Source organism: Propithecus coquereli, unplaced genomic scaffold, assembly GCF_000956105.1.
Source record: "Propithecus coquereli isolate 6110/MARCELLA unplaced genomic scaffold, Pcoq_1.0 Scaffold10, whole genome shotgun sequence".
Lineage (NCBI taxonomy): Eukaryota > Metazoa > Chordata > Mammalia > Primates > Indriidae > Propithecus > Propithecus coquereli.
The window spans coordinates 7,310,130-7,338,014 of record NW_012133858.1 but is presented as its reverse complement, the minus strand read 5'-3'; the positions used below and the strand labels follow the sequence as shown (position 1 = coordinate 7,338,014).

Below are 27,885 nucleotides of genomic sequence, written 5' to 3'. Positions count from 1 at the left end.
CACTCTAGCCCGGGCAAAAGAACGAGACTCTGTCTCAAAAAAAAAAAAAAAAAAATTGTTAAAAATTATTGTAATCATTCTTTTGAATAGGTAATACATGCATATGATATAGAAGGTATACAGTAAAAATAATATGTTTTCTACCCCTTTCTCGCTACCATTCTGTTTCCTAAAAGGTAATTCTTAAAACTGGTGAAGGATTATTTGTTAAAAGCCAGAGATAGATGTCTTTAGTTCCTATTAAAAGCAAAATCAAATAAGGAAACATCCACTTTCCCATGCCATCCAGGTCAAGAAAGGGCTGTATTTAGAGTCAAAGAAATGCTCAGTCCTAGCTAAAATGGAATAAGCCTGAACATGACAGCAAAATGTTTATACCATGAAAACCCAATTGCTGTTTTTCAGAATCCTTCCTGAGACTATAAGGCAGAAGCTAAAACTGAAATCTAAATAATTAAAAAAATATAGGGCCAGATGAGGTGCCTTACACTTATAAACCGAGCACTTTGGAAGGCCGAAGCAGGATTGCTTGAGGCCAGGAGTTCAAGACCAGCTGAGCAAGAGCAAGACCCTGTCTCTACAAAAATCAGAAAAATTAGCCAGTCATGGTGGCACATGCCTGTAGTCCCAGCTACTCAGGAGGCTAAGGCAGGAGGATTGCTGGAGCCCAGGAGTTCGAGGTCGAAGTGAGCTATGATGATGCCACTGCACTCTAGCTTGGGCAACAGAGAGAGACCTTGTCTCAAAGAAAAACAAAAAAAAAGGAACAGGTAGAGGCACAAATTTTAAATTTCTCTATGTAAAATAAAAAACCAACATGACTGTTTGGCCTTTTTTATAATAGCAAAAAATATGTAAATAACTTGAAAATTTATTAGTAGGGCACTGATTAGAGTACACTCATGCATGTAATATTATATACACATTAAAAGCGATGCTGTATATTTGCTGAATGAGTGGATGGCTTTCCACTTCTCCTGATTCTGGGAAAGAAGCACTCAAGCTGGATACAGACTGCTCTCTAGAATAATCATGCACACTTTACTCCCACCAGTTCACATGTGGCTTACCAAGAATCAGTTATTTATGTTCCCAAACTGATTTATGTCAGTTGTACTTGTTATAATGTCACATTTAGAGTAATAACTGTATACATTGAGGAAATAACTGTATTTATGAACACTAAGTAGTACGAAAAACATTTTCAATAAAGGAAAGTCACTATAAAGACTTGATATCAAATTAGGTGGGGACAAGACAACTTTCGGAAGTCATCAAAAAACTAAAAATGAATATTTTATATTCATATTACAAGATCTTTAAATTGCTGGCCCAGTATAAAGAAACTGACACTGGAAATTCTATATGATGTATTACAGGTGCCATTTATATAAGAAAGATGTTATGGAACTCTATCAATGGATTCATACATACAGATAAGGTTTTGATCCAATATCCAAAAAACTGTTGAACAGATGTAAATTTATATGTTTTATATTAGAATAAAATGTTTGTGGCCAGGTACAGTGGCTCATGCCCGTAATCTTAAAACTTTGGGAGGCTGAGCAGGGGGATCGCTTGTGCCCAGGAGTTTTAGGTTGCAGTGAGCTATGACGATACCACTGCACTCTAGCCTTGGTGACAGAGCAAGACTCTTTCTCAAAAAATAAAATAAAATAAAATGTTTGAGCTATGTATGTCATCATCATTGTTTGGTCCCCCTCATTTAATTAGTTAATGATCCAGATCATGTTGTATAAAAAGTTATCTCCTGTCCTTATCAAAAAATGAAGTGGTAGTTCATAGGTAAATAAATGATAAATGTTTGTATGTTGAGGGAGAAAAGGTCAAAAACAACAATAACAAATGCTGTAAGAGTGAGGAACTATCCCTACCATAATGAAAAGCTACCATAATTAAAACTGAATGGTGATAGCACACAAATAGAGAATAACACACCATAATAGAAATCCACAAATAGATCCAAATGTGTACGAATTAAATATATCCCAGATAAATTACAGATGGAATGGTTTGAATATAAAAAATTAAGCCGGCTGGGTGGGGTGGCTCACACCTGTAATCCTAGCACTCTTGGGAGGCCAAGGCAGGAGGATTGCTTGAGCTCAGGAGTTCAAGACTAGCCTGAGCAAGAGTGAGACTCCGTCTCTACTAAAAAAACAGAAAAAATTAGCCGGGCCTGGTGGCACACACCTGTAGTCCCAGCTACTCGGGAGGCTGAAGCAGGAGGATGGCTTGAGTCTAGGAGTTTGAGGTTGTTATAAGCTAGGTTGATGCCACGGCACTCTAGCCCGGGCAACAGAGCGAGACTCTGTCTCAAAAATAAATAAATAAATAAATTAATTAATTAATTAAAAATCAAGCCATAAAAGTAATGGAAGAAACCATGGGAAAACACTTTTAATAATCACAGAGTAGAGAAGTTCTGTGTAAGCATCAAAGCCTAGAAACCATAAGAGAAATAACTAATTTGACTTACTAAAAACCAGATATTTTGTGAGAGTAAAAGCCACCATAAGAAATGTCAAAAGACACACTAGGAAAAAATATTTGCAACTCCCATAACAGACAAAGGACTAATTCTCTTAATAAATACAGAGGTTCTATTAATCCATAGGAAAAGACTAACAATCTAAGGAGAAAGGGAATAAAATAGGAAAACGTTCACAAAGAAAAAATTTAATGACTCTTATAAACATCCTTTCATGGTAAGAGAAATGTAACTTTTTACCTATCGTATTGGCAAAGTTCAAAAAGTTTAATAATACCCTGTATTGGCAAGGGTATGGGGAATCAGATACTCTTACACATTGCTACCAATGGTATAAATATACATAACTTCCTGGAGGGCAATTTAGCAATAGTTATCAAAATCCAAATGCACATACCCTTTAACCTAAGAATTCTAGGAATTCATCCTATGGTAAAGGGCAAAATTATTTACATAGAGAGGCACTATTACTAATAGCCAATGATTGGAAACAATCTAAATATCCTCACCAGGGGACTGGCTAAATAAATTATGGTACATACATACATACAATGGAATATTATAAAATGACAGCTATAAAAAAGAATGAAGAAGCTCTTTATGTAATGATTTGAGATGAATTACAAGATATATTCAGTAAAAAAGGCAAGGTACAGAAGAGTGAGTACGGTATGCTGACTTTGCTAGGAGGTGTAGCAAAGACAATTATTCATGTTGGCTTTTATAATCATAAAAATTCTCTGGAAGGAAACTAGTCAACAGTAGTTACCTATGGGATCAGAAGGGAACAAGATTTTTCATTGTTTACAGTTTTATACTTCTTGATTTTTTAACCATGTAAAATGTATTGTCTATTTAAAAAATTAAATATCTTTAAAGCAAGTTACAAAGTGATATATATGGAATACAATCTTAATATTTAAAAAAATACATAATTCCATAGAAAAAAATTACCAAAATGTTAAAGGTGGTTGTTATTACTTGGTGTTGAGACTATTGGTGATATTAACTTTCTTCTAAAGTCTTTTTGGTATTTTCTGAATTTTCAACAAATAAAAGTATATTACTTATATATTCAGGAAACAAACACACAGAGTTCTTTTTCCTTATTATTGTTCTTTTTAAAATTGGGCTATATATGTTGCCAACAAGTTTCTTCGCAACAGTGGAGAAAGGGGGAATCCTTTTACTTCTATTCAGCTGAGCAATCTCAGGAACTGAGTTTCTCCACATTTCTAAGCAGAAGAAAGATTATCAAACATGCCTTACCTGCAGAAGGCCTAAAAAGCAGCCCAGATGCAGGCTGTCAAGAAAAATGAGATCCCTCTAAGAATATGGTCATGCTGTTATAGCTCTCCTAAGGCCTTGAATGATTTTTTAAAAATTCAACTCACATTCCATACATATCCTTTTGAAAGCACAGAGCAGATAAGACCAACATGAATCAACTGTATCCCTTCCCCACCCTGCCAAGAGCACAAGGCCCGAAATAGCTTCCTAATGACACAGCAACCCAAGACCTTTGAAACCCTTAATCTTTAAGGAGGAAATGAAAGGGAATGACAAATTCTTGACACAGACTTTAATTCTTAGATCTTTACAAGGCAGAAGAGAGCAACAATGAAATTGGCATGGATCTTTTGTTTTTGATTCTTCCCATTAGAGCCTGCAGTTGCTAAGTGTGTGTGTACCTATGACACATTTGCCTGGTTTGCTCTGCTTCCACTTATTAACACTACCGTTTTTTTGCAAGTGACCATACGCTTTGATATTTTTAATTCTGATGACCAGGTGCCTTCACAGCAGATATTACCACTTTTAATAACTATAAAAAAATATGTTAATAGTGCTTTGCATTTACCAAGCATCTTTCATTTGAGGATCTCATTGACTTCATTCACATTTTTTTTCTGGCAAAGATGGTGAAACTGTCTTGTAATATGGGTAAGTGATTACTCTAGACGACAATGTAATTTTAGTAATAGGGCTAAGAAAAGAACACATTTGCTATCATCACACAAGAACTTGAACCACTAAATGGCAGTACCACTAATCTGGTAGCTATTTTGGTCAACGGCCTAGGAAACCTACATTGAGTTTTTGTAAAACATGTTGGCATGACTCCCAAGTTTCTGTCTGAGTAGGTCAATGCTGCAATTAGTGTAAAGAATATTAAGAGGAAGGGAAAACTCATGAGAGAAAATAAATTTAGTTTTGGTCATGTTGTGCTTGGGCCCGTAGGACAGATAGCCAGATGATAACGTATAGGAGACAGCTAGTCTTCTGGATCTAGAGTTCAGGAGAGATGTCTGACCTGGGGGTCATCAGTGTATGGGTGATACTTAATACAATGCAAGTGGATGAGATTGCTTCAAGAAAATATAGAGTATGAAGAGATAAGGACAAATGGCAGAACCCCATTTAAAAACAATTTCAAGACAGCCAAGCATAATAGCTTACACCTGTAATTCCAGCATTTTTGGGAATGCTAAGGCAGGAGGACTGCTTGAGACCAGGAATTTGAGACCAGCCTGGGCAACATAGCAAGACCCCATCTATACAAAAAATTTAAAAATCAGCTGGGTGTAGTGGTGCATGCCTGTAATCCTAGCTACTCGGGAGGCTGAGGCAGGAGAATCACTTGAGGCCACGAGTTTGAGGTTGTAGTGAGCTATGATCATGCCACTGCACTCAAGACTGGGTGACAGAGTGAGACCCTGTCAAAAAACAAAACAAAACAAAAAAATTCCAAGAGGAGGAAATTCCAGAGAAAGAAACTGAGAAGTGGTTACAGAGGTAGGCCAATGTTTCTGTGGCAGCAGAAGATAATGTCATATAAGTCAAGGAATGATGATGGTCAACAGTGCTGAACACAAGATCATGTTCAAATGAGAAATGTTCACTGGATTTGGTAACATGGACATCATTTTACTTAAAATGCAGTGCACAATCACCAGTGGTACGGGCAGAAATCAGATTTTGGTGGATCAACTTATTTGCTTTGCAAATTTCAATGTTCTTAATTATTGTTTTCCACAGGACTATATATAATTAGAAACTAAAAAAAATGAAAAGAACATTTATCAATTACGTCTTATGTGCCACAAATGGTGGCAAATGTGTATGTAATTTCCTTTACTTTTTCCATCAAGATTTATTTTATGAAATAAATACTATTATCTTTATTTTTACATATGAGAAAAGCAAGGGTTCAAAAAAATTAATATTACCTAATAGCTAAGATTGACTGACAACTATGTTTTCTAATGCTTTTCATCTAATTCTCACAGTAACCCTAGGAGGTGGGTAGCAGTGTTATCTGACCTCACAAATGAGGAAACAGAAGCACAAAGAGTTATGTAACTTACCCACAAAGTTAATGGTAAAGCTGAGGTTAAAATGTGAGCAGTCTGACTCAAAAGTTCATAATTTTAACCACTATGTCATTTTATTTCCCAGGGACTTGAGCAGTGAGTCTGGATTCTGATCTAGGTTCTGTTTGATTCCAAAGATTTCTGTCACAATGTTGCTTCCAAATTCCTAGAATGGTGTTTTTAAAATGATGACCATTAAGAATTTAGCTCTTGCCCGGGCGCGGTGGCTCACGCCTGTAATCCTAGCACTCTGGGAGGCCGAGGTGGGTGGATCGCTCAAGGTCAGGAGTTCTAGACCAGCCTGAGCAAGAGTGAGACCCCCATCTCTATCAAAAAATAGAAAGAAATTATCTGGACAACTAAAAATATATATATATAGAAAAAATTAGCCGGGCATGGTGGCGCATGCCTGTAGTCCCAGCTACTCGGGAGGCTGAGGCAGGATTGCTTGAGCCCAGGAGTTTGAGGTTGCTGTGAGCTAGGCACTCACTCTACCCAGGGCAACAAAGCAAGACTCTGTCTCAAAAAACAAAAAAAGAATTTAGCTCTTTAAAGCAGAACTTTTTTCCTATCTTTAAAATTCTTTGAGAGGGCCTCACCTTCAGAACTTACTCTGAATAGAAAAAAATCTAACATAAGTCATCTTTTCACTGAATTCTGAAAATATCCAGCAGGCACACTGGTTTAAAGATACTGTTCAGAGGTAATATATACCTATTTCTAGAAGGGAAGGTATCACATTAAATCCTATCAAGCATAAATACTTTAATACCAATTAGTTGATAAGATTTTTAAAAATGTGACTGCTTAACAGAGAACAAATTCTGATAAAAAAGAAACACAAGATTGGCTCAGAGAACAGGAGCTCTAGGAAATAACACTAGGCCTTGACATGGGAGGACATGAGTGTTTTAGAACAGGGATCCCCCAACCTATGCTGAATTACATAATTATTTCATTATATATTACAATGTAATAATAATAGAAATAAAGTACACAATAATGTAATGCATCTGAATCATCCTGAAACTATTCCCCCTCCCTGGTCCACGGAAAAATTGTCTTCCTTGAAAACAGTCCCTGGTGCCAAAAAAGGTTGGGGACAACACTGTTTTAGAACATGCAATTATGCATGTATTTGTGAGGTTTGATATTTAAAAAGTAGGAGGATACCAAACCCCAATGACTCACTTGACAATTTTATCCAGAACCAAATCTTATTTAAAACACTGTGAATGCAGTAATTACCCAAGATAAAGCAAAAACCATTAAGTACTATTGCACTCCACCTATTTTCAAACTTCCAAACTTATTAGAGTGTTTGAGTACATAAAGAAAAAGAAACTCAACATCAACAAAGTTTATAGTAAAAACAATTTAAGCTACAATCAAAACTACCATTCATGAGTATCAACCAGTTGTCTACAAAGTAATGTTCAAAGAATATTCCAAAAATACAATATTTTGTAAATATTTCTCACACGTGTCCTAAAAGGCTAAGAGGAAAATCCCAATGACTCATCGTTGTCCTTCTCCTCATCGTCATCACAGCACATACTTGACTCGTTCTTACTATGCTCCAAGTGTTTTACATATATTAACTCATTTAATCCTCACGGGACAACCCTAGAGGTACATAGATACTACCTCATTTTACTGGTGAGGAAACTAAAGTACAAAGAGGTTAAGCATCTTGTCCAAGATTAAATAGTTAGTTTATGAAGGAGCTGAAATTTGAACCCAGACAGGCTGGCTCTACTCTGAACCACACTACCCATTAACTACTCATGTTAATCCTCCTCTCTTCTTTTTACCTCGTGTTTTCACTAGTCACTTCCATACCTGCTACGGTTTTCACATGTATTTTGAAGATGAATTCTCACTACTCCTGCCAGGAAAGTATATAATTCTTTCTTCCCATTACTAATTTGAAGTAAAGATAGTAATAACAAAAGTCTAAGTTTAGGGAACAAGGTAAAATTCTAATCCACAAAGAATCAGAGGAAGAATTGCTGATTTTGTATTGGAAAAGGAATTTTAGTCCTAATTACACCAATCTCATCAAGCCTAGGCAATTAATTATCACTGGAACACACTAGTTTCTAGGCAAAAGGATTTCCCAAAGGAAAGTACATTTAATGTAACTGAGCATATGGAATTTCACCTTCTCATTGTGCAGAAACATTTCCTGGATGAAAGCCAGTGACTAACTGAACACATTTTTGCCTTGGCTGTTTTTCTTCTCTTATACTACCTATTTCTGAAAAAACAGTATGGTTTTAAACCAAAACTAAGATTCAAAAGAAAAAGCTTCCTGACCATGGTTGGCTAAAAATGGTCCCCCAAGATGTCCGCATCCTAACTCCCAGAACCTGTGAATGTTACCTTTTATGGCAAAAGGGATTTTGCAGTTATGATTAAATTAAGGATCTTGAACTGGGGGATTATCGTGGATGATCCAGGCAGCCCCAATGTAATTAATTACAGGAGTCCTTTAGGAGGGAGGCAGGAGAGATCACGGGGATGGAAGATGATGAGAAAGAAGAGAGAGACATTTGAAGATGCTGTGCTGCTGGCACTGAAGATGGAGAAGTGGCCAAGAGCCAAAGCATATAGGAATGCAGCTCTAGAAGCTAGAAAAAGCAAGGAAACAGATTCTCCCCTAGAGCCTCCAGAGAGAGTACAGCCCTGCAGACACCTTGGTTTCAATCTAGTGAAACTCATTTCAGACTTCTGACCTCAAGAACTGTAAGATAACAAATTTCTGTTGTTCTAACCATTAAGTGTACAGTCACTTGTTAAAGCAACAACAGGAAACTAATAAACTGACCTAACCTCTTGTTGCTGATTTGCTGTCCTACCCAGCAATGTATTCATTCCACTAACATCTATGGTATAATACATTAGGCACTAAGTGAAATATTCTGGATACAAAAAAAGTATGCATTTTTTTTGTCACAGTCTTGTCCTCAAGAGCTCACAGACCAGTGCCCTTCATCTTCTCCCTGCCAACCAACTTTATGCAACTGTTTCTTTCCAACAAGTGATTCAGCAAATCTGGCAAAAAAGAAGAGTTGTGCATACCTGGTCATGGATGAGCCCATGATAGAGGATGCTCTGCATGTCCCTGCAAAGCCGCTCCAGGCCACCATACTTGGACCACACGTTGGGGCTGTTGGTTGACACCAAACCCTCCACAGTAGTTTTCAAATTACCCAGCAACTGCCAGTGCTCCCTCCTGCAAGGGCATCAATTATAACAACAGTTAGTTTAACTTTGTTGTACCTGATCCTAATCATGTCAAAGAAAGTCTAAACCAAGGAGTCTCCTGACACACATCTTAGCATTCTCTCTCCTATTTAATTTTTCACTTGGGCATAAGACTCAACTCTGAGTGGATTAACGTTGTAAAGAGCACTAAGATAGAAAACAAAAAACCTCACATTTAAATGGGACATTATGCCATTATGCTTTGTAAAGTGATTTTCATCTACTATCTTGTTCAGTCCTCACGTAAGTAACCTAAAACGCTATATTTATAGGAGTATGACCTGTTAAGATAATTCTGAACAATGACAGTACATATGCAATATATAAAAAAGATGAGGGCATCTACTCAGAACCAAAAATCTTTTGCCAAACAAAAAAAGCCAAAAAGCTACTTTTTATTTACTGTATCTCCAAGCACTAACTACAACATAGCGAAGGAGAGAAAATGCTTTCTATACATACCCATGTACAAATATTATGGATAAGAATATAAATTGGCCATGATTTTTAAGCTAAAATTGAGACAAAAATGTTTTAAGTTTGCACTGAGCCACTTTGGGACATGCTCCCAAAACAGTTAGCTACTGGCTCATTCTCCTAAACCATTTGAAGTACTTCAGTAGAAAAGTTTGAAAACTGCTGCCCTAGATGATCTTCAAGGTTCCTCTTAAATTCCCAGCACTTCCTCAACACAGCTTCCAACTCAATAAAAACTCAAAACCAACTGCAATTGAATGAAAAGAGCTTGATGTACTGAATCAAAATGGACAAGGAAAACAGGAGATAAAGTATCAAACTATTCCTCTCGGGCCCCCAATTGTTAACCTTATTCACTCTACCTTGCCCTTTCATTTCTTACTAGACTACAACTCTTTCCTCTTTTCAAGGACAGTCATGGGAATGGCAACGATTTCTTCAGGGAACTTCCACCATAACCTTTATATCACTTAAGTACCTATGGAAGTGGGAGGGTCCTGATTTAGGATCCTTTCTAATTCTATCAGTACTCAAAATTAACCTCTTTTGTACTTTTCTGAGCTATTTTAGGACAGTGGATAAGTCAAGTAAAGGCAGACAAATAATATCCACAAATAAACAAAATGAATAAAGTTAGGTATGGTATAGGAGTGTCATTTAAAAAGAGAAGGCCAGGCCAGGTGAGGTGGCTTACACCTGTAATCCCCACACTTTGGGAAGCTGAGGCAGGGGAGGATCACTTGAGGCCAGGAGTTAGAGACTAGCCTGAGCAACATAGTGAGACTCTATTCTTACAAAAAAAAAAGAAAAGAAAAATTAGCCAGGCGTGGTAGCATACGACTGTAGTCCTAGCTACTCAGGAGGCTGAGGCAGGAGGATCACTTGAGCCTAGGAATTTGAGGTTGCAGTGAGTTACCATGATGCCACTGCACACTCTAGCCTGGGCAACAGAGCAAGACCCTGTCTCAAAAAAAAAAAAAGGTTGGGGGAGGCAGCAGGGAAAGGCCAGAGAGATCTCACTCTAGTCTGTTGTACTGAAGGCCTTGTGATCAAGAATTTATTTGAATTAGGAGACTCTAAGTAACCTTATGCCGAAACATTTGAGTCACCAGACTTCCCTTATTCTGTTTCTACACCACTCCTGGGAAATACGTCAAGATAACTAAAATGAACACAGGACTAAGGGGGTCACTAAAATGCCATTAATTGTTATATGTAAGAAATTGCCATCACAGAGGCCAACTGACTGCCAACTTTTGCTTAGTGACTCTACATCTCCTATGCTTCCTCCTTAGAGCTAACTAACTTGTGGTTTGTTCTCACTGACACAGTTTTCACATTCCAACAGGTTATAATCTAGTCTTACAGGCCTCAGAGCCAGCTGACTCATCAGATGCAGAGGTGATTCTGCATGTCTCTGTTCTGTTTCATTCTGTATTGATCTTGTAAGGTTAACTGTCAAAGAACACCATGATAAATCCTAAAAGCAGACATAAGTACCCTACCATCCTAGGGCTTTGATTCTAAACTTATACAAACCGCACTGAAATCCTAGAAACTTTTGAGCATTCTGATCTAATAATAACTTCCTCTAGGCAAAGCTGAAGAACTTCCCTTAGGGGTCAAGGGCAACATACGTAACCTAAACATCTGTACCCCCATAATATGCTGAAATAAAAAAAAAAAAAAAAGAACTTCCCTTCCTCACAATGAAGTGTCCCTGAGACGCCAAAGCTACAAAAGAATGTGGCTCTTATTCTAAGACACACTTAAACAATCTATATTTGGTATGTGCTCATGCAGCAGAAAAGTAAACTTTAAAATTTTTAAATTTACATAGCTAGTCTGTTTAGTGTCTTCATCTATTAAAAAAATTTATCATTGACACATAATAATTGTACATATTATGAGGTACACTGTGATGTTTCCGTACATGTATATATTGTGTAATGATCAAACCAGGGTAATTAGCATATCCATCACTTTAAACATTTATCATTTCTTTATGATGAGGACATTCAAAAACCTCTGTTCTAGCTATTTTGAAATATACAATACATTGTTGTTAACTCTAGTCATCCCACTATGCAATAGAACTGTGGTCCCCATCCCCGGCCCAAGGACTGGTCCTGGTCCATGGCCTGTTAGGACCAGGCTGCACAGCAGGAGGTGAGCTGCAGGCGAGTGAGCGAAGCTTCATCTGTCAGTGTCCATCTCCTCACAGAGCACACACACCTTCTCTTATACACAGAAGTGAGATGGCTTTCTAAAGGTAGATTACTGGCCAGAGTTTTGGAGTTATGAGAGCCAATTCAGAGATTTCTTTTAGAAGAATAGTCACCACTGGCAGCACATTTCAGTGACACAGAATGGGTCACAAAACTTGCTTAGTTGTGTGAAATATTCAACCTGCTCAACAAACTCAACCTGTCACTTCAGGGGAGAACGACAACTGTGTTCAAGTTGGCAGATAAAGTGGCTGCATTCAAAGCCAAACTGGAATTATGGGGGCAACCAGTGAACATTGGGATTTTTGACATATTTCAAGCATTAGCAGAGATCTTGAAAGAAACTGAGCCAGGGCCTTCTTTCTCCCAGCTGGTGCATGATCACCTATCTCAGCTTTCAAAAGAGTTTGCGCAGTAATTCCCAACCACAAACGACCGGAAGGAATGGATCCACAACCCATTTGTGAATAAGCCAGGTGAATCGACTTTGTCCGTGCTAGAAGAGGATCAACTGCTTGAGATTACAAATGATGGTGGCCTTAAAAGTATGTTTAAGACAACTTCAAATCTCCATACGTTCTGGATTAAAGTCAAGACAGAAAATCCTGATTGCCACAAAAGCACTGAAAAGCCTGTTTCCATTTCCAGCATACTATCTTTGTGAAGCAGGGTTTTCTGCAGTGATAGCAACCAAAACGAGATTATGGAATAGACTAGACATAAGCAACACACTTCAGTGTTACTGTCTCTCATCACCCCCAGATGGGACCAACTAGTTGTAGGAAAACACGCTCAGGGTTCCCACTGATTTTGCCTTATGGCGAGTTGTATAATTTTTCATCATATACTAAAATGTAGTAATAATAGAAATAAAGTGCACAATAAATGTAATGTGCTTGAATCATCCTGAAACCATCCCTCTCCCCCCAATAACCCCTGGTCCATGGAAAATTTATCTTCCATGAAACCAGTTCCTGGTGTCAAAAAGGTTGGGGACTGCTGCAATTGAATACCAGAACTTATTCCTCCTAATTGTAACTCTGTACCTGTTATTAACCAATCTTTCTCCATTCCCCTCTCTTCCCTACCCTCTCCATTCTCTGGTAACCACTAATCTATTCTGTGTATTTTTATGTTGCCCAGGCTGGTCTTGAACACCTGGCTTCAAGTGAACCTCCTGCCTCAGCCTCCCAAAGTGCTGAGACTACAGGTGTGAACCACTGTGCCTGGCTGGTATTTTTAATTTTTTGAGGAATCTCTAAACTGATTTCCATAATGGCTATACTAATTTACATGATCACCAGCAGTGTGTAAAGCTTCCCTTTTTTCACATCCTCATCAACACTTTCTATCTTCTGATTTTTTTTTTTCTGTTGCTGTTGGATTCAGTTTGTTAGTATTTTTTTTTTTTTGAGAATTTTTGCATCTATGTTGATCAGGTATACTGGCCTGCAGTTTTCTTTTTTTGTGTATCCTTGTATGCTTTTGGTATCAGGGTAATAATGGCCTCATAAAATGAGTTTGGAAGAATTACCTTCTCTTCATTTTTTGGAATAATTTAAGAACTAGTATTATTTCTTCTTTAAATGTTTGGTAGAATTCAGCAGTAAAGCTATCTTGTCCTGGGCTTTTCTTAGATGGAAGATTTTATTACTGATTCAATCTCATTACTCATTATTGGTCTGTTCAGGTTTTCTATTTCTTCATGATTCAGTCTTGGTACATTTTATGTGTCCAGAGATTTCTTTCTCTCTTCTAGGTTCTCCAATTTGTTGGCATATAGTTGTTCATAATCTCTAAAGATCCTTTGCATTTCTTTTTTTCTTTTACCAAACACAGTAGTAGTAAAGATCCTTTGTATTTCTGTGGTGTCAGTTGTAGTATCTCCTTTGCTGTCTCTGATTTTATTTATTTGAGTTTCTCCCTTTTGTTCTTAGCCTGGCCAAAGGTTTGTCAATTTTGTTTATCATTTCAAAAAAAAACAACTCTTTGTTTTGTTAATCTTTTGTTTTTTTCAGTCTCTATTTCATTTATTTCTGCTCTGATCTTTATTATTTCTTTTCTTCTACTAATTCTGGTTTGGTTTATCCTTGTTTTCTGCTTCCTTGAGCTAAAATGTTAGGTTGTTTATGTGAGATCTTTCTACTTATTTGATGTAGACATTAACTGCTATAAACTTCAATCTTAGTACTGCTTTTGCTGTACCCTATTGGTTTGGGTATGTTGAGTTTCCATTATCATTTGTCAAGAAATTTTCTAATTTCCTTTTTAATTCCTTCACTGACTCATTTGTTGTTCAGAAGCATGTTATTTGATTTCCATGTATTTGTATAGTTTCCTAAGTTCTTCTTGTTATTGATTTCAAGTTTCATTGTATTGTAGTTGGGAAAAGATACTTGATATGATTTCAGTTTTTAAAAATTTGTTGACATTTGTTTTGTGCCCTACCATATGATCCATCCTGGAGAATGTTCCATGTGCTGTTGAGGATGTGTTTTCTGCAGCTGTTGAGTAGAATGTTCTGTAGATATCTGTTAGATCCATTTGGTCAAGGGTGTAGTTTAACTTTGCTGTTTCTTTGTTGATTTTCTGTCTGATCTGTCCATTGCTGAAAGTGGGATATTAAAGTTCCCTATTATTATTATATTGGAGTCCATCTCTCTCCCTCTAGATCTGTTAATATTAGCTTTATATATTTAGGTGCTCCGATGTGAGATGCATACATATTTGCAATTGTTATATCCTCTTACTGACTTGATGCCTTTATCATTACATAATGACCTTCCTTGTCTACTTTCATAGCTTTTGATTTGAAGTCTATTTTATTTCATATAAGTATAGCTATTTCTGTTCTCCTTTGGTTCCCATTCACACAGAATATCTTTTTCCATCCCTTCACTTTTAGTCTATGCATGCTCTTAACAGATAAAGTGAGTTTCTTGTAATCAGTATATAGTTGGGCAGTATTTTTTTTTATCCATTCAGACACTCTAAGTCTTTTAATTGGAGAATTTAATCCATTTATGTTTAAAGTAATTATCAATATATAAGGTCTTACTACTGCCACTTTGTTACTTGTTTTCTAGTTTTTTTGTAGCTCCTTTCTTCCTTTTTCCCTTTCTTACTGTCTTCCTTTGTGGTGTGGTGATTTTCTGTACTTGTGTGTTTTGATTCCTTACTTTCCATTTTTGGCGTATCTATTGTAGGTTTTTGCTTTGTGGTCACCATGAGGCTTACAAAAAACATCTCACAAAAACATCCTTATATTCAGTTAAACAGGTAGCAATCTAATTTTCATCATAAAGATAGGAAAAGCAACAAACAAATAAAAATTCCATTCTTTAACTCTAGTCCCTCCCACATTTGGAATTTTTAATATCCCATATTACATCTTTTTATATTGTCCATCTCTTGTAGTATCTTCATCTTTTTATGAGCCTTTTCCCTAATGACATAATTATCATTATCAAAGAGTTGAAATACTTAATTCAATTGAAGCCCATACACAGTGGTTGATTAATCCATTCATGCCTGAATCTTAGATGCAAGTAAACAGATCACTAAGGAAAAATCAAACATCCTTTCTTTTTTTTTTTTAACCACATTTTCAGCAGGTAAGGTTAATTTTTCCTAGGTTAAACCTGTTTGATAATAATTATTTGGATGGTATCACCCTGTATTCACATGTAACCTTTATCTGGGAACAGCCAAGGCCTTTGAAGCATATTAGGTTCAAAGCAGCTCTTGGTAGAGACATTTCTGCAAGAACACAGAATGTTCTCCTTTACTCACCATAAATTAAAAGCACGTCTTTTTAAGCAGCTCACTCTATGCCAAGGAAGAAGGAATCAGGCCTGAGTAGCAAAGGAAAACATAACCTATATCCACCAGAATCATTTTCATCAACACACAGTAAAACATCTCAGAATAGTACCACCTATTTTCTTCTGGGAGGATTCTGACCACATTCCTCCTTTAAAGAGGAATAGAAATTGCTTAGGTGACTCAAAGAAGTATATCTAGAAAAACTTTTCCTAAATGCCAACTCAGTCTTAAGATTGCCAAATTACAATAAGATTAAAATTAAAAAGTTATGAACAAATGTTTTTTTAAAAGTACTATACCATATAACTTATAACTAAAATATAACTAATCACTAAAAATAAGTGAAATATATGATAATAAATAGGTACTTTACAATTGTAAAATGAGATTCAATATAAGAAATATAGATTGGCATATCTTCAGTCCCCAAACATTCTTTTCAGTGGTAAAAGGAAACAGCTTCAGCTTATTGGCATATCCCTTCCACAGTGTGCTGTTTATCTGAAAAAGGTCATGGTATCATTACCTGAGATCATAGTTGAAGGTCAGGTTGTCCCAACTCAGGTAATGATTTGATCTCTGGTGTGGAAGGAGAGAGGCAGGATATCCATATGATAGAATATCATTAAAGAATAAAAAAAAAAATTGATCAGAAAGAGTTTCCAGGCTGGGCGAGGTGGTTCACACTTACAATCTCAGCATTTTGGGAGGCAGAGGCAAGAGGATTGCTTGAGGGCAGGAGTTTGAGACCAGCCTGGGCAACATAGTGAGAACCCCTTTCTACAAAAAATAAAAAAAATTTAGCCAGGCAGCACACCTGTAGTCCCAGCTACTTAGGAGGCTGAGGCAGGAAGATAACTTGAGCCTAGGAGTTGGAGGCTGCAGTGAGCTATGATTGCACCACTGCACTCCAGCCTGGGCATCATAGTGAGATCAAGTCTCCTAAAAAAAAAAAAGTCTATTTCTGGCCTCCGAGGACCTCCTTAATCTAATCATTACTTCCTGTTTAACCTAAGCTTTCATCTTTAGTAAAAACTGCTCCAAAGTAAGCTGATTTGTTCACAGAAGTCCTAAAAAACAACAACAACAAAAAAAAACTTTTAAAAAGAGTTTCCACAGCTAATGAAAGCATGTTAAGTATAAAAAGCAGAATATAAAATTATATGTATAGTCTCAACATAAAAATACTAATGGAAATAATGATATGTTAATAGTGATTAACTTTATTGATATGAAAGAAATATGGAGAAAAGGGGAACTGTTTAGGCCTTCCCTGAGACTAGCAGTCAATAAAGGATCAATAATCTGAACAAAGTTAGCAAACGAGACACTGGAAAGCTCCATACGATTTTTAAAATAACCCAAGTATCGAGGTCTTCTCATGCTGAAAGACCATAGTCAGGCAAACCCCTGGGACTTTTAACGCCAGAAAGTACTTCCTGGAAAGAAGTATTGGGTTCCTCCTTAAGGTAGAGAAAAATATAATTACATGAAATAATTATTGGTAACACTGAAGTAGCAAGAGACTACCACATTTAATTCGTGTTTAATTTTTCTTCTTACCTGCCTACATATTTTCTGTTTTAATTATACAGTATTTAACTTGCAGACTATATAGTTAAATATTCTGCTTTTAATATTAATAATATGCTTTAAATAAATAATATGCTTATAGAAAAAAATATAACTGACTCTTTTATATAGTCTCTCAGCTCTGGGGCACCCAGGAGAACCTAACCATTGGCCAGTCCCATCCATGTAATGGCTGACAGCAGAATCTTTATGTCTAGGAGGGAATAAACAGTACCTTTAGGCATGCTTTGGAACTTCATTACCTATTCAACAAATGCCTCATCAATCGTACTAAATTTGAGTGACATGGAATTTATAGAATTTCAACAATGAGAAGTTTTAACAAAATAATGAAAAGTCCCTTGTCAGAAACCTAGCTGCCAAGAAACTCCTTAGCATGGAGTTCAAAAATTCTCCATTATGTGGTCCCAATCTAAATACCAACTTTGCTACTCAATACTCTTCAGGTTGAATACAGTCACTCTCTCTACCACACTCTGTTACAAGCATGCCAACCTCACTCCTACTTCCGTGACTTTACTCATGCAGATCTTTGCACTTGGAATGCCTCTTCTCTTCTCATACCATTCAAGGATTCAGATTCAGCTCTAGTTCAACATCCTCTCAAAAGGTTCTAAATAATCTCACCCACTAATTCTTTTGTTAGAACTGCCATAGCATATGCTATCAATATACCGATCCTCACAATAACACTTAAAACTGTTATTTAATAATTGTTTCCTTAAGGAAAGAGGCCATGTATTTTCCATTTCTTTTGTACTTTAATAAGCAGAGAGAAAATGTCACACAGTGGAAAGAAAATAGACCACAGTCAGACTAAACTGTCATTTGAATCTTAGCTCTCCACAAACCAGAAGAGCAAGCCATTTAAACTCTTTAAGCTTCAGTTCCCTCATTGTAAAATGGAGATAACAACTGCTTCATATGCTAGAGTGTAACTGACAATCTACAGAAAGGACCATTATAGAGCAGATAATAATATTCCTTTTACTCCCTTTGAACTTCCATTGTATAAATTAAATGAATCCAACTAAATCAGGAAGGATACCTAGAATAAGGCCTTCTTACCCATTCTGCTTCAGAGAAAAGTCTGCCAAAAATTTTGTGGGGCTGGGCTCAGTGGCTCATGCCTGTAATCCTAGCACTCTGGGAGGCTACACCAGGAGGATCACCTTGAGCTCAGGAGTTCAAAACCAGCCTAAGCAAGAGTGAGACCTCATCTCTACTACAAATAGAAAAAATTAACTGGGTATGATGGTGTGCGCCTGTACTCCCAGCTACTGGGGAAGCTGAGGCAGGAGGATCACTTGAGCCCAGGAATTTGGTGAGCTATGATGATGTCACTGCACTCTAGCCTGGGCAACAGAGTGAGACCCTGTGTCAAAAAAAAAAAAAATTTGTGGGACTGGTCACAGTACTCCGAATTATATCTGGTCACAATGCTCCATCCAAAGAATATCTCAACTACATTTAAACTAATGTCAAATCTCCTCTTGATGAACACAGATTCCAAGGCCCTGTTTATGTTCTTGGTGCTCTTACTAAAGCAGGAAACCTAGGAAAGACTTCCTCAAATATTGGATGTGACTTGTACATAGCAGAGACTCAAATCTGCTTGATTGAATGCAAAAAACAGAAACGGTTTTATAACAAAATAGTAAGGGTAATTTCATGAGTCATATAAGAAAGACAATCTCATTACTTTATAGTCTCACCTAGTATCTTCTAGGTAGCAAAATGCTTTACAAACAAGGTAAAGGAGGCAAATGACACCACTTCAATAGGAAAGGCACAAGAAGAAAAACAAAGTGTTTTGGTCTTCTCAGTTTGGGGTATACTATTTAAAAGTAAAAGGTTACCATCATTAGAATTAAAACCAGCCTACTTTAAAAATTGCTGATGGAAGGAAATAGCAAGAAAGCATTACAAAAATTATTTTTGAAAGATGACAGGATTAAGACCAAACAGATATGAGACAAAAATAAGTGTCTTTGATTTGCATTTCCCTGATGAATAGAGATGTTGAGCATTTTTTCATATGTTTGTTGGCCATTAGTCTATCTTCTTTTGAAAAGTTTCTGTTCATGTCCTTTGCCCACTTTTTGATTGGGTTGTTTGATTTTTTCTTGCTGATTTTCCTGAGTTCTATATAGATTCTAGTTATCAGCCCTTTATCAAATTGGTTTTAACTGATCAACACTTAAGTGCACATATAGCAATAATATTCATTGGGTGTTGGGCATATGGGAGGGGGGAGGAGGGGATGGGTATATACGCACATAATGAGTGCAATGAGCACTGTCTGGGGGATGGACATGCTTGAAGCTCAGACTCCGGTGGGGCAAGGGCAATATACGTAACCTAAACATTTGTACCCCCATAATATGTGGAAATAAAAAAGAAAAAATAAATAAATAAATGTCAATGGAATAAATAACTATTTAAAACAAAACAGCCAATCAAAAAGATAGTAGGAAACTATGATATTAATATCAAGGTTGTATTTAAGGCAAGAATATTTAAAAAGTCAAAAATGAATAATGAAGACATGCATCTCATTAATTTTTATATATCTAATAACATGGCTCAAAATATATAAAACAAAACATACATACACACACACACACAATCAAAAATTGCAGAAAATATAAAACAAATAAACAGAAAAGTGAAAACAGAAAGGAAAAACCAATGATAATCAGAATTTAACACTCAGATCACAAAAACCAAAAGTAAAAAAGTTATCAGAAGAGCTTAGTAATATATAATTAATGAAGTTATTCTATTAAATCTAGAAAGCTACATCCTGGAGAACACCTTTTTAAAGCACCCATAGAACATTCACAAAAACTAGTCTTGTACAAAGGCACCAAAGAAAGGTCAATAAATCTTCCAAAGTAGAAGGTAACCATATTCTCTAACCAGAAAGCAGTAAGACAACGAGTAAATAACAAAAATAGAACAAATATGGGGAAAAAAACCACTGTTGGAAAATTTAAAACTCTCTCTTAAAAGACTCTTGAATAGGCCAAAAAAAAATCATGGTCTTGAAGGAGGGTGGAAGAGGAACAGCATAAGGTTCTTATGACTTTCTTCTCAAAAGCATCCACATGAGAGAGCTGGCTGGGAGACTGTTTTAGGAACCCTTAGAAATGATGGGGCCGGGCGCCATGGCTCACGCCTATAATCCTAGCACTCTGGGAGGCCAAGGTAGGAAGATTGCTTGAGGTCAGGAGTTAGAGACCAGCCTGAACAAGAGTGAGACCCCCGTCTCTACTAAAAATAGAAAGAAATTAGCTGGACAACTAAAAATATATAGAAAAAATTGGCCGGGCATGGTGGCGCATGCCTGTAGTCCTAGCTACTCGGGAGGCTGAGGTGGGAGGATCGCTTGAGCCCAGGAGTTTGAGGTTGCTGTGAGATAGGCTGATGCCATGGTACTCACTCTAGCCTGGGCAACAAAGTTGAGACTCAAAAAAAAAAAAAAAAAAAGAAATGATGGGATTCTGCTATTATCTAGTCCAGAATTACTAATCTCTTTAGCTCTACAATCCAGCAGGTTTCCTATGAGTTTCACTGGCAGAGGCTGTAGCCCCACAAACTTTCAGAGATAGTTTGCCAAGTCCTTATTTAGCTACTACAATTAATAATTTCCTTTAATAATCTTCCTTACTCCCAATCGAGTATGGATTAAACTAGAGGAACTAAAAACATATGAACATGCTGCTAGAGTTTTTTTCTGGAAAAAACCCAGATTAAAGTCTACAACAGCTCTGTCCAGTTGGAATTTCTGTGATGCTGGAAATGTTCTATATCTGCATTGTCCAATATGGCAGTCACCAGCCACTGTGGCTATAAAGCACTTGAAATCTAAGTGGTATAACTAAGGAACTGAAATTTTAAATTTTATTTAATTTTAATTAATGTAAACTTAAGTTACCACATGTGGCTGGTGGCAATCATGTTGGACAGAGCTGGTCTAAAATCACCCAGGTAGGTTGATGAAACTTATGGAGGAGAAAATTTTTAAAAAGAAGAAGAAAGAAAAAAAATGTCTATTTAGTGGAAGAAGTGATAAAGCCATAAAAAGCAGAAACAACTGTGGGGAGAGAGAATCCCGAGAAAAGCTTCTGCTCAGGGTCCCTGTGGTCAGCTGTAACACTCTCCTCCTCCTGGGTCCTGATTCTCCTAAAAGTTTTAAGGGTACGTTTCTATCCTTTTTGTACTAATAACTGAACTAACAGTGTGGACTGCTCAAAAATCATGTGATCATCCTGCTTTGCTGTTATTTCCATACAAATTGTTAATTCCTAGCATGACCAAAGGGGAAAGAGAAAGAAAAGAAAGAAAATAGGAAATGAAGATAAATGTGAAAAAGTGAAAATGAATAAGGATAAAATAGGGAAAAGCGGCCCTTTCAGTGGCAACAGTACCACTGGCACCTGCCCGACTGTAAGAGGCATGACCAATTGTTAATGTTTTCATTCCCTGAACAAATACATGAAACACCAAATATAATATATGCCAGGCACTGGGGTTATGGCAGTTAAAGAGGAAAACACCCCCTCTCTCAGGGAATTCAGAATGTAATGGAGGAAATAATGGGCACTTACATAACTATGCTATAAAGTGAGAAATACTATTAATAGAGAGATGGAAAAGAACAGGTCAGGGATACCTTCTAAAGGAGCACCATTGAAAGGATGTCTAAGAGCTCTCCAGGCAAAGAGGGAGGTACTGCAGGAAGTGTAGAGAAGCAAGAATGAGAATGGTGATAAAGATATGTGAGTCGGTGAATGCCAGGGTTTCGTAACTGGAAACGTCATAGGGACTAATGTAAAGACAGAATACCATGGTGAGGAGTTTTGACAGAAAATATTCTATTTTGCCAGGAATGGTGGCTCATGCCTGTAGTCCCAGCTACTTGGGAGGATGAGGCAGGAGGAATTGCTTGAACCCAGGAGTTCAAGACAAGCCTGGGCAATAAGGTGAGACTTCATCTCAGAAATAAAGAAAAGAAAGAAATGGAAGGAAGGAAGAGAAGGAGAGAGGAAGAAAAGGAAGAAGAGAGGAAGAAAGGAAAGAAGGAAGCAAGAAAATATTCTATTTTCAATGGTAAAACCACTGAACATCTCTGAGTAAAATATAATAACTTTGTTTCTCAAAAATTAAGATAGTAGGCCAGGCGCGGTGGCTCACGCCTGTAATCCTAATTCTCTGGGAGGCCAAGGCGGGTAGATTGTTTGAGCTCAGGAGTTCGAAACCAGCCTGAGCAAGAGCGAGACCCCGTCTCTACTAAAAATAGAAAGAAATTAATTGGACAACTAAAAAAAATATATAGAAACAAAAAACTAGCCGGGCATGGTGGCGCATGCCTGTAGTCCCAGCTACTCGGGAGGCTGAGGCAGGAGGATCGCTTGAGCCCAGGAGTTTGAGGTTGCTGTGAGCTAGGATGACGCCACGGCACTCTAGCCCAGGCAACACAGTGAGACTCTGTCTCAAAAAAAAAAAAAATTAAGATAGTAGCAGTGTGGAGGTTGTCTGGAATTGGGGGACAAATTCAGATTGAAAGGTAAGTTAAGGAGGTTACTGAGATAATCCCCAATGAGAGATAACAAAGTGAATATATTGTTTATATCTGCCCAGAATTCATGTCCCTTTATTTTGGTAACAGAATCTTTGATTTTCCACAGGAGAACCACCCCTCTCTAACACTTACTCTGGGCCATGATGTTCCAAGAAGGTCTCAACCCAGTGTGGGGCATGTAATTTAGGCCTGACTGAGCAGCATATTCCATGCCCTGATCACAAGAACAGGAGTACAAGTCAGTCCAAAAAGAGTCAGCCCCAGAATTTTTGCTTTTGTTGGAATTATTGGGACTGCATCCTTTTCTTGTTGTCGGGATTGCTAAACTTGGAGTCGCTAAGGGTATCCTGTAGAAATGTCTGCCTGAGAGTGAAACCAACACATCAGGAGGCAGAACCCAGAGACAGAACAAATTCTTGACTTTGAGGATTCAAATGAGTTTTGGCTGTGTCTGATGCAATAATACACACCGGATTTTTTTCGTACTATAAACCATTATATTAGAAATGGAGAGAAAAAGAAGGCTTCAAGAGAAAAATTAGGAACAGAATTTTAGAACCTGCTAACTGCTTGGATATGGGAAATAGAGAAGAGGGAAGTATCAAATTTCACTCTGAGGCTCAATCTGGGTTGACTGAGTGGAAAATGCTAAAACAGAGGCGGTTTTGGTCAGCAGAATAAGCTTAGTTTGGAAACGCTAAAAAGTATCCTGCTACTTGAATTCCGACTCTATCTGGATCACTGCACCAGGAAAACTGAATAATGCATGTATCTGAGTTCCAAGCTCAGAAGTAGACTGCATAGCCAAGGCAGTCTATAATGATAGAGCAATGGTAGAAGGACCATCCCTTCAAATGTTTAGTAGTTTCACCAGATAATCTCCAAAGAACTGGCCTTTAGGAAACCCTAGGGAAAGTTAGGTATCATCCCCAAGTACTACAGCATTTTGCTAGAGTGACAGCTACATGGAAGACAATAGGGAAATCTATGACATAACTATACTACTAAGGTGAAGTTAAAAGCTAAGCCAACATTCCAGACAGGGTGCTCAACTCAGATGGAGAAGCCATGGAAAGAGGAAGAACAAGTTATACCATTGCAAATAGTAACCTGTGGAGCACACACCCACCTTATTTCGAAAAAACTGGGACAGGAATGTGAAGTAGACATTTTTTTTGCACTTCATACATACCAGGCACTAAGGAAGGAGCTTTATACGCACATTGTTTGATCGAATCTTCACAGGCAGGAAGGCAATTATTCTTCCCACTCAGACAGGTTAAGTAACTTGATCAACCCAACTTAAGCAGAGGAGCTAGGATTCAAATACAGGTCTATTTGGCTTTAAAGCTTGTGCACACTTCACTGTTATCAACTGCTTTCATAAAATATATTACTGAAAAGTTTTATCCTTCATTTTAAAAATGATGCTATCTCATCATGAAGATTGTTTCTGAATTGGATATTTTATTGGCCATAGAAAGGTTATGTTTGCAGTGACCTAGCCACACATCTTAATTAACAGGCCCAAGGTATGTATTTACAAGTTGTCTATCTGGAGCTAAGGAGGCCATCAGTACCATGAAGCCTCATTAAGCAACATATTCTGAGTTAACCAGCCACCAACAGAGCAGGCCTATAACAATAATATAAGTGACTTTATGGGAATAAACCCACTGCTGAAATTAAGTTTTGATTAAAGTTCTTTGGTTCAGAGGCAAGCATAAAAAGAATAGACAGGCAAAGATACCTGCAAAGAAGCTGTCCTACTACTAGCCTGAGTGACAGGCACAGAATGCTATAAAATTTATTCACTATCTTGCACATTTCTTTTTCACTATTAGCATTGATATTAAAAATGTAGAGTCTGGCTGGGCACAGTGGCTCATGCCTGTAATCTTAGCACCTTGGGAAGCCAAGGCAGGATGATCACTTGAGGCCAGGAGTTTGACTAGCCTGGGCAATAGAGAGACCCAGTCTTTACAAATAAAAGTGTAGACTCTGGAGCCAGACTGCCTGGGTCTGAATTCCAGTTCCTCTAGGAATTTGCTATATGACCCTGGCAAGTTACTTATCCTATCCTATGTCTTAATTTCCACATCTGTTAAATGGTGATAATAATAGTGCCTACCTCATACAGCAGTTAGGAGGATTAAATAAGTTAATACAGTATATCTTAATATCTTAAAACAGTGCTTGACATGTGGTAAATAAGTGTTTGTTAAATACATTAAATAAATAACTAACCCAATTCCAGCCAGATAGGGAAGAAATTTGAACTTGAATTTCTAACTCAGCCTCCGCCACGTGAACTGTAGAGGAAAATCAGAATAACTCTAAAACTTACTTAGAATTTACATGGGACATTTTACATGAAGCACTTCACAGACACCTGGAAGAAGAATAAATAGCCAAATATACATAAGCAGAAACTGAAACATGGAAAAGGGAAGTAAGATGTTCGGTTTCACTTAGTACACATCATTCATAGATCACTGGCAGGAACCCCAAAGTCCTGTTAGTTCAGGTTTTGTACAGCAGGCCACAGGCTACCTGTGTACATAAAAGTGGAGTCACCCTTAAAAAGAGCCAGTCTTCACCCAGGCACAACATCTCATTAATTTTCCTGTTGACATTTTCTCAGAGGTAAATCTTCTGCCTCCAGTCTTTGGACCCCAGCTGCTCCTGAGACCATCACTGTATCTGAAACTGTTTCTAAATGTTAAGTGACTCCCTTTAAGCCACATTCCTATTCTAGTTTGTCACCACTCTGGCCTCTTAAGAGGTGAAGCACAGAGTTCCTAATGAGGCAAACCCTAAATATGGGAAGCACCTCTACAGAGTCCAATTCATCCTTCAAAGTAGTTTTTGAAATCTCAAATTTCCTAATTTCTAGAAGATAAGAACTTTCTGACAATAGTTCCATGTAAATAAATGTGAACTTGCTTAGTTTGCACTGTGAGGAAGAAGTGAAAGGTTTGAATATGAAAAGGAAATGACAGAGAGGTCCTGCCACTCTCTGACAGGGATCCAGCATTGACAAAGGGCAAGTACACAATTTCTGGTCTCATGAGCAAGCCCCCACCCCCACCCCACTGCCATTACAATCGCTCACTTTCATCCACAGGCCCTCCTTCTCGCCTTCTTCCCCACATTCATCCCTGCTCAAGCTTCTTCCTAGGCCACTCACTTAACCTTTACTCCGAGGAATTCTTCCAACAATCACCCTCTTAACATTGGCCCCACTTGCTGTCACCGCAAGTTTCAGTCAGGGCACCAACCTCGTACCCTGCTCCTACCTATACCTCTGGCCTATAAAATCTCACTACAGCACTTCAGTCCTTTTCTCCCAGACTCTCAATATCCACCTCCTCTCCAGCAACCTTGGATCTGAACTTCACCCTCTTCTGCTCCCCCTGCCCTCAACAAATCCTACCTACTCTCCCTCACCCTCACTAAGCCCGTTCCCTGGTTCTATCCACGCCCTGTCCGTCCCTCCGCTGCTAAATTTTTCCCAAACAAGTCGCCGCATTAGTCGCTCTCAGATCTGTCGGGCCCAGCACTTCAAATCTCTGTGCCCTCTGAGCCCTCCCAAGCTTCCCGGCGCTTCAGCACATCCAAAAGCCCCCGAATCCCCGGCCCGCTCACAGCCCACCTGCTCTCCTCCGGCAGGCGCTCCTCGCAGCCGCCAAGGTCCATTCTCGCGCCCTCCAGCCGCATCCGGGGCTGCGAGGCCGCCTCCCCGCTGAAGAGAGGCGTCCCTGCTGCTTCTCCTCTCAGGGCTCCCGGAGCCCCCCGGGGCCGGAGAAGGAACCTAAATCTAGTGGGCTCGGGATGATGCGCTACACCCGGGTGGCAGCAGCGTCAGCGACTGCTGTCTCAGCTGTGGTTTCTATCCCTGCTACCCCCACTTCCGGCTCCAAGAACTACAACTCCCAGCAAGCCTTTCGAAGACCAAACCGCTCCCGGCATGCACCGCCCTATCCAATCCGAGGCCAAGCTCGCGATGGACTGCAGACCCCGGCAGCTTGCTGGGCAGACTTTGACCTGGCGGAGAACTGGCATCTAAAGCTCCAGCTAACGTTAGTCTCCTTACCGCTGCGGATCCTCACACACCCCTGTCACACTACACCCTGGAACTACCGATTCTGAGTAGTCAAAGCTGGGAAGGAGTAAGGAACAGAATGGTGAGGGAGACAAGATCATGAAGTGCCATTTTAAGGAGTTTGGATTTTATCCTGAAAACAATTAGCAAATCAAGGATATGCAAATTAAGTGATTTGATCAAACCTGATGAGAAAGCTAATTTTGACAATGTGGAAAGGGGGTGGGGTAGGTACTATGTTGGAGGTAAGGGTGGAAGAATAGATAGAGGGCACTTGAAGTCATTATAGGGGACAAGCAAGTAATGCCATTGAGTGAAGTGAACCAGTTCAAAGAATGGCAGAAACTCTGAAATGGAAAACCCATGCCTTTTCCATGAAGGGAAGTCTCACTTTCCTGTAATTGAATGTTGCCAGCTATTCTGATTTTTCAAAAAAGCTGGAACCTGTCTTTTTAAATACAATTTCCAAATTTTTAAATGATGGCAACAAATTTTTAACCATTTAAACCTTGCACAGGCCAAACAAAGCTTGTCTTTAGGCTGAAGGTGGACCTTGGGTTGCCAATTTACAAGCCCAGACCTAAACTAGAGCAGTGGTTGTAGAAAACAAGCAAGTTTAGATTAGAACAATGTTAAGGCAATAGAATCAGCACTACTCTGTGAAGGAGTGGATATGGCCAATGAGGGATAGGAAAGGATCAAGGGTAACTCCTTGAAAAACTAAGGACTATCAAAAATTGGGAGGGTGCAGTGGCTTACACCTGTAATCCCAGCACTTTGGGAGGCAGAGCCAGGAGGATTGCTTGAGGTCAGGAGATTCACACCCTGTCTCTACAAAAAAAATTAAAAAGTTAGCCAGATGTGGTGGCATAGTCCTAGCTACTCAGGAGGTTGAGGCAGGAGGATTGCTTGAG

The 27,885-nt window shown here is 38.3% G+C and overlaps 1 protein-coding gene across 4 annotated transcripts in view; it reads right to left on the bottom strand.

Moving 5' to 3' along the window:
- Nucleotides 1–9,118, bottom strand: part of KIAA0226 (KIAA0226 ortholog) — a 39,920-nt gene extending 30,802 nt beyond the window's left edge. For 2 of the 4 annotated variants that reach the window (XM_012641248.1, XM_012641262.1), the window contains exon 1: nucleotides 8,971–9,118. In XM_012641248.1, the coding sequence (XP_012496702.1) occupies nucleotides 8,971–9,009 (39 nt within the window). In that variant the 5' untranslated portion in view covers nucleotides 9,010–9,118. The remainder of the gene's footprint in view (nucleotides 1–8,970) is intronic. The other 2 variants (XM_012641241.1, XM_012641255.1) reach the window with 1 other exon arrangement.
- Nucleotides 9,119–27,885: the final 18,767 nt, after the last annotated feature.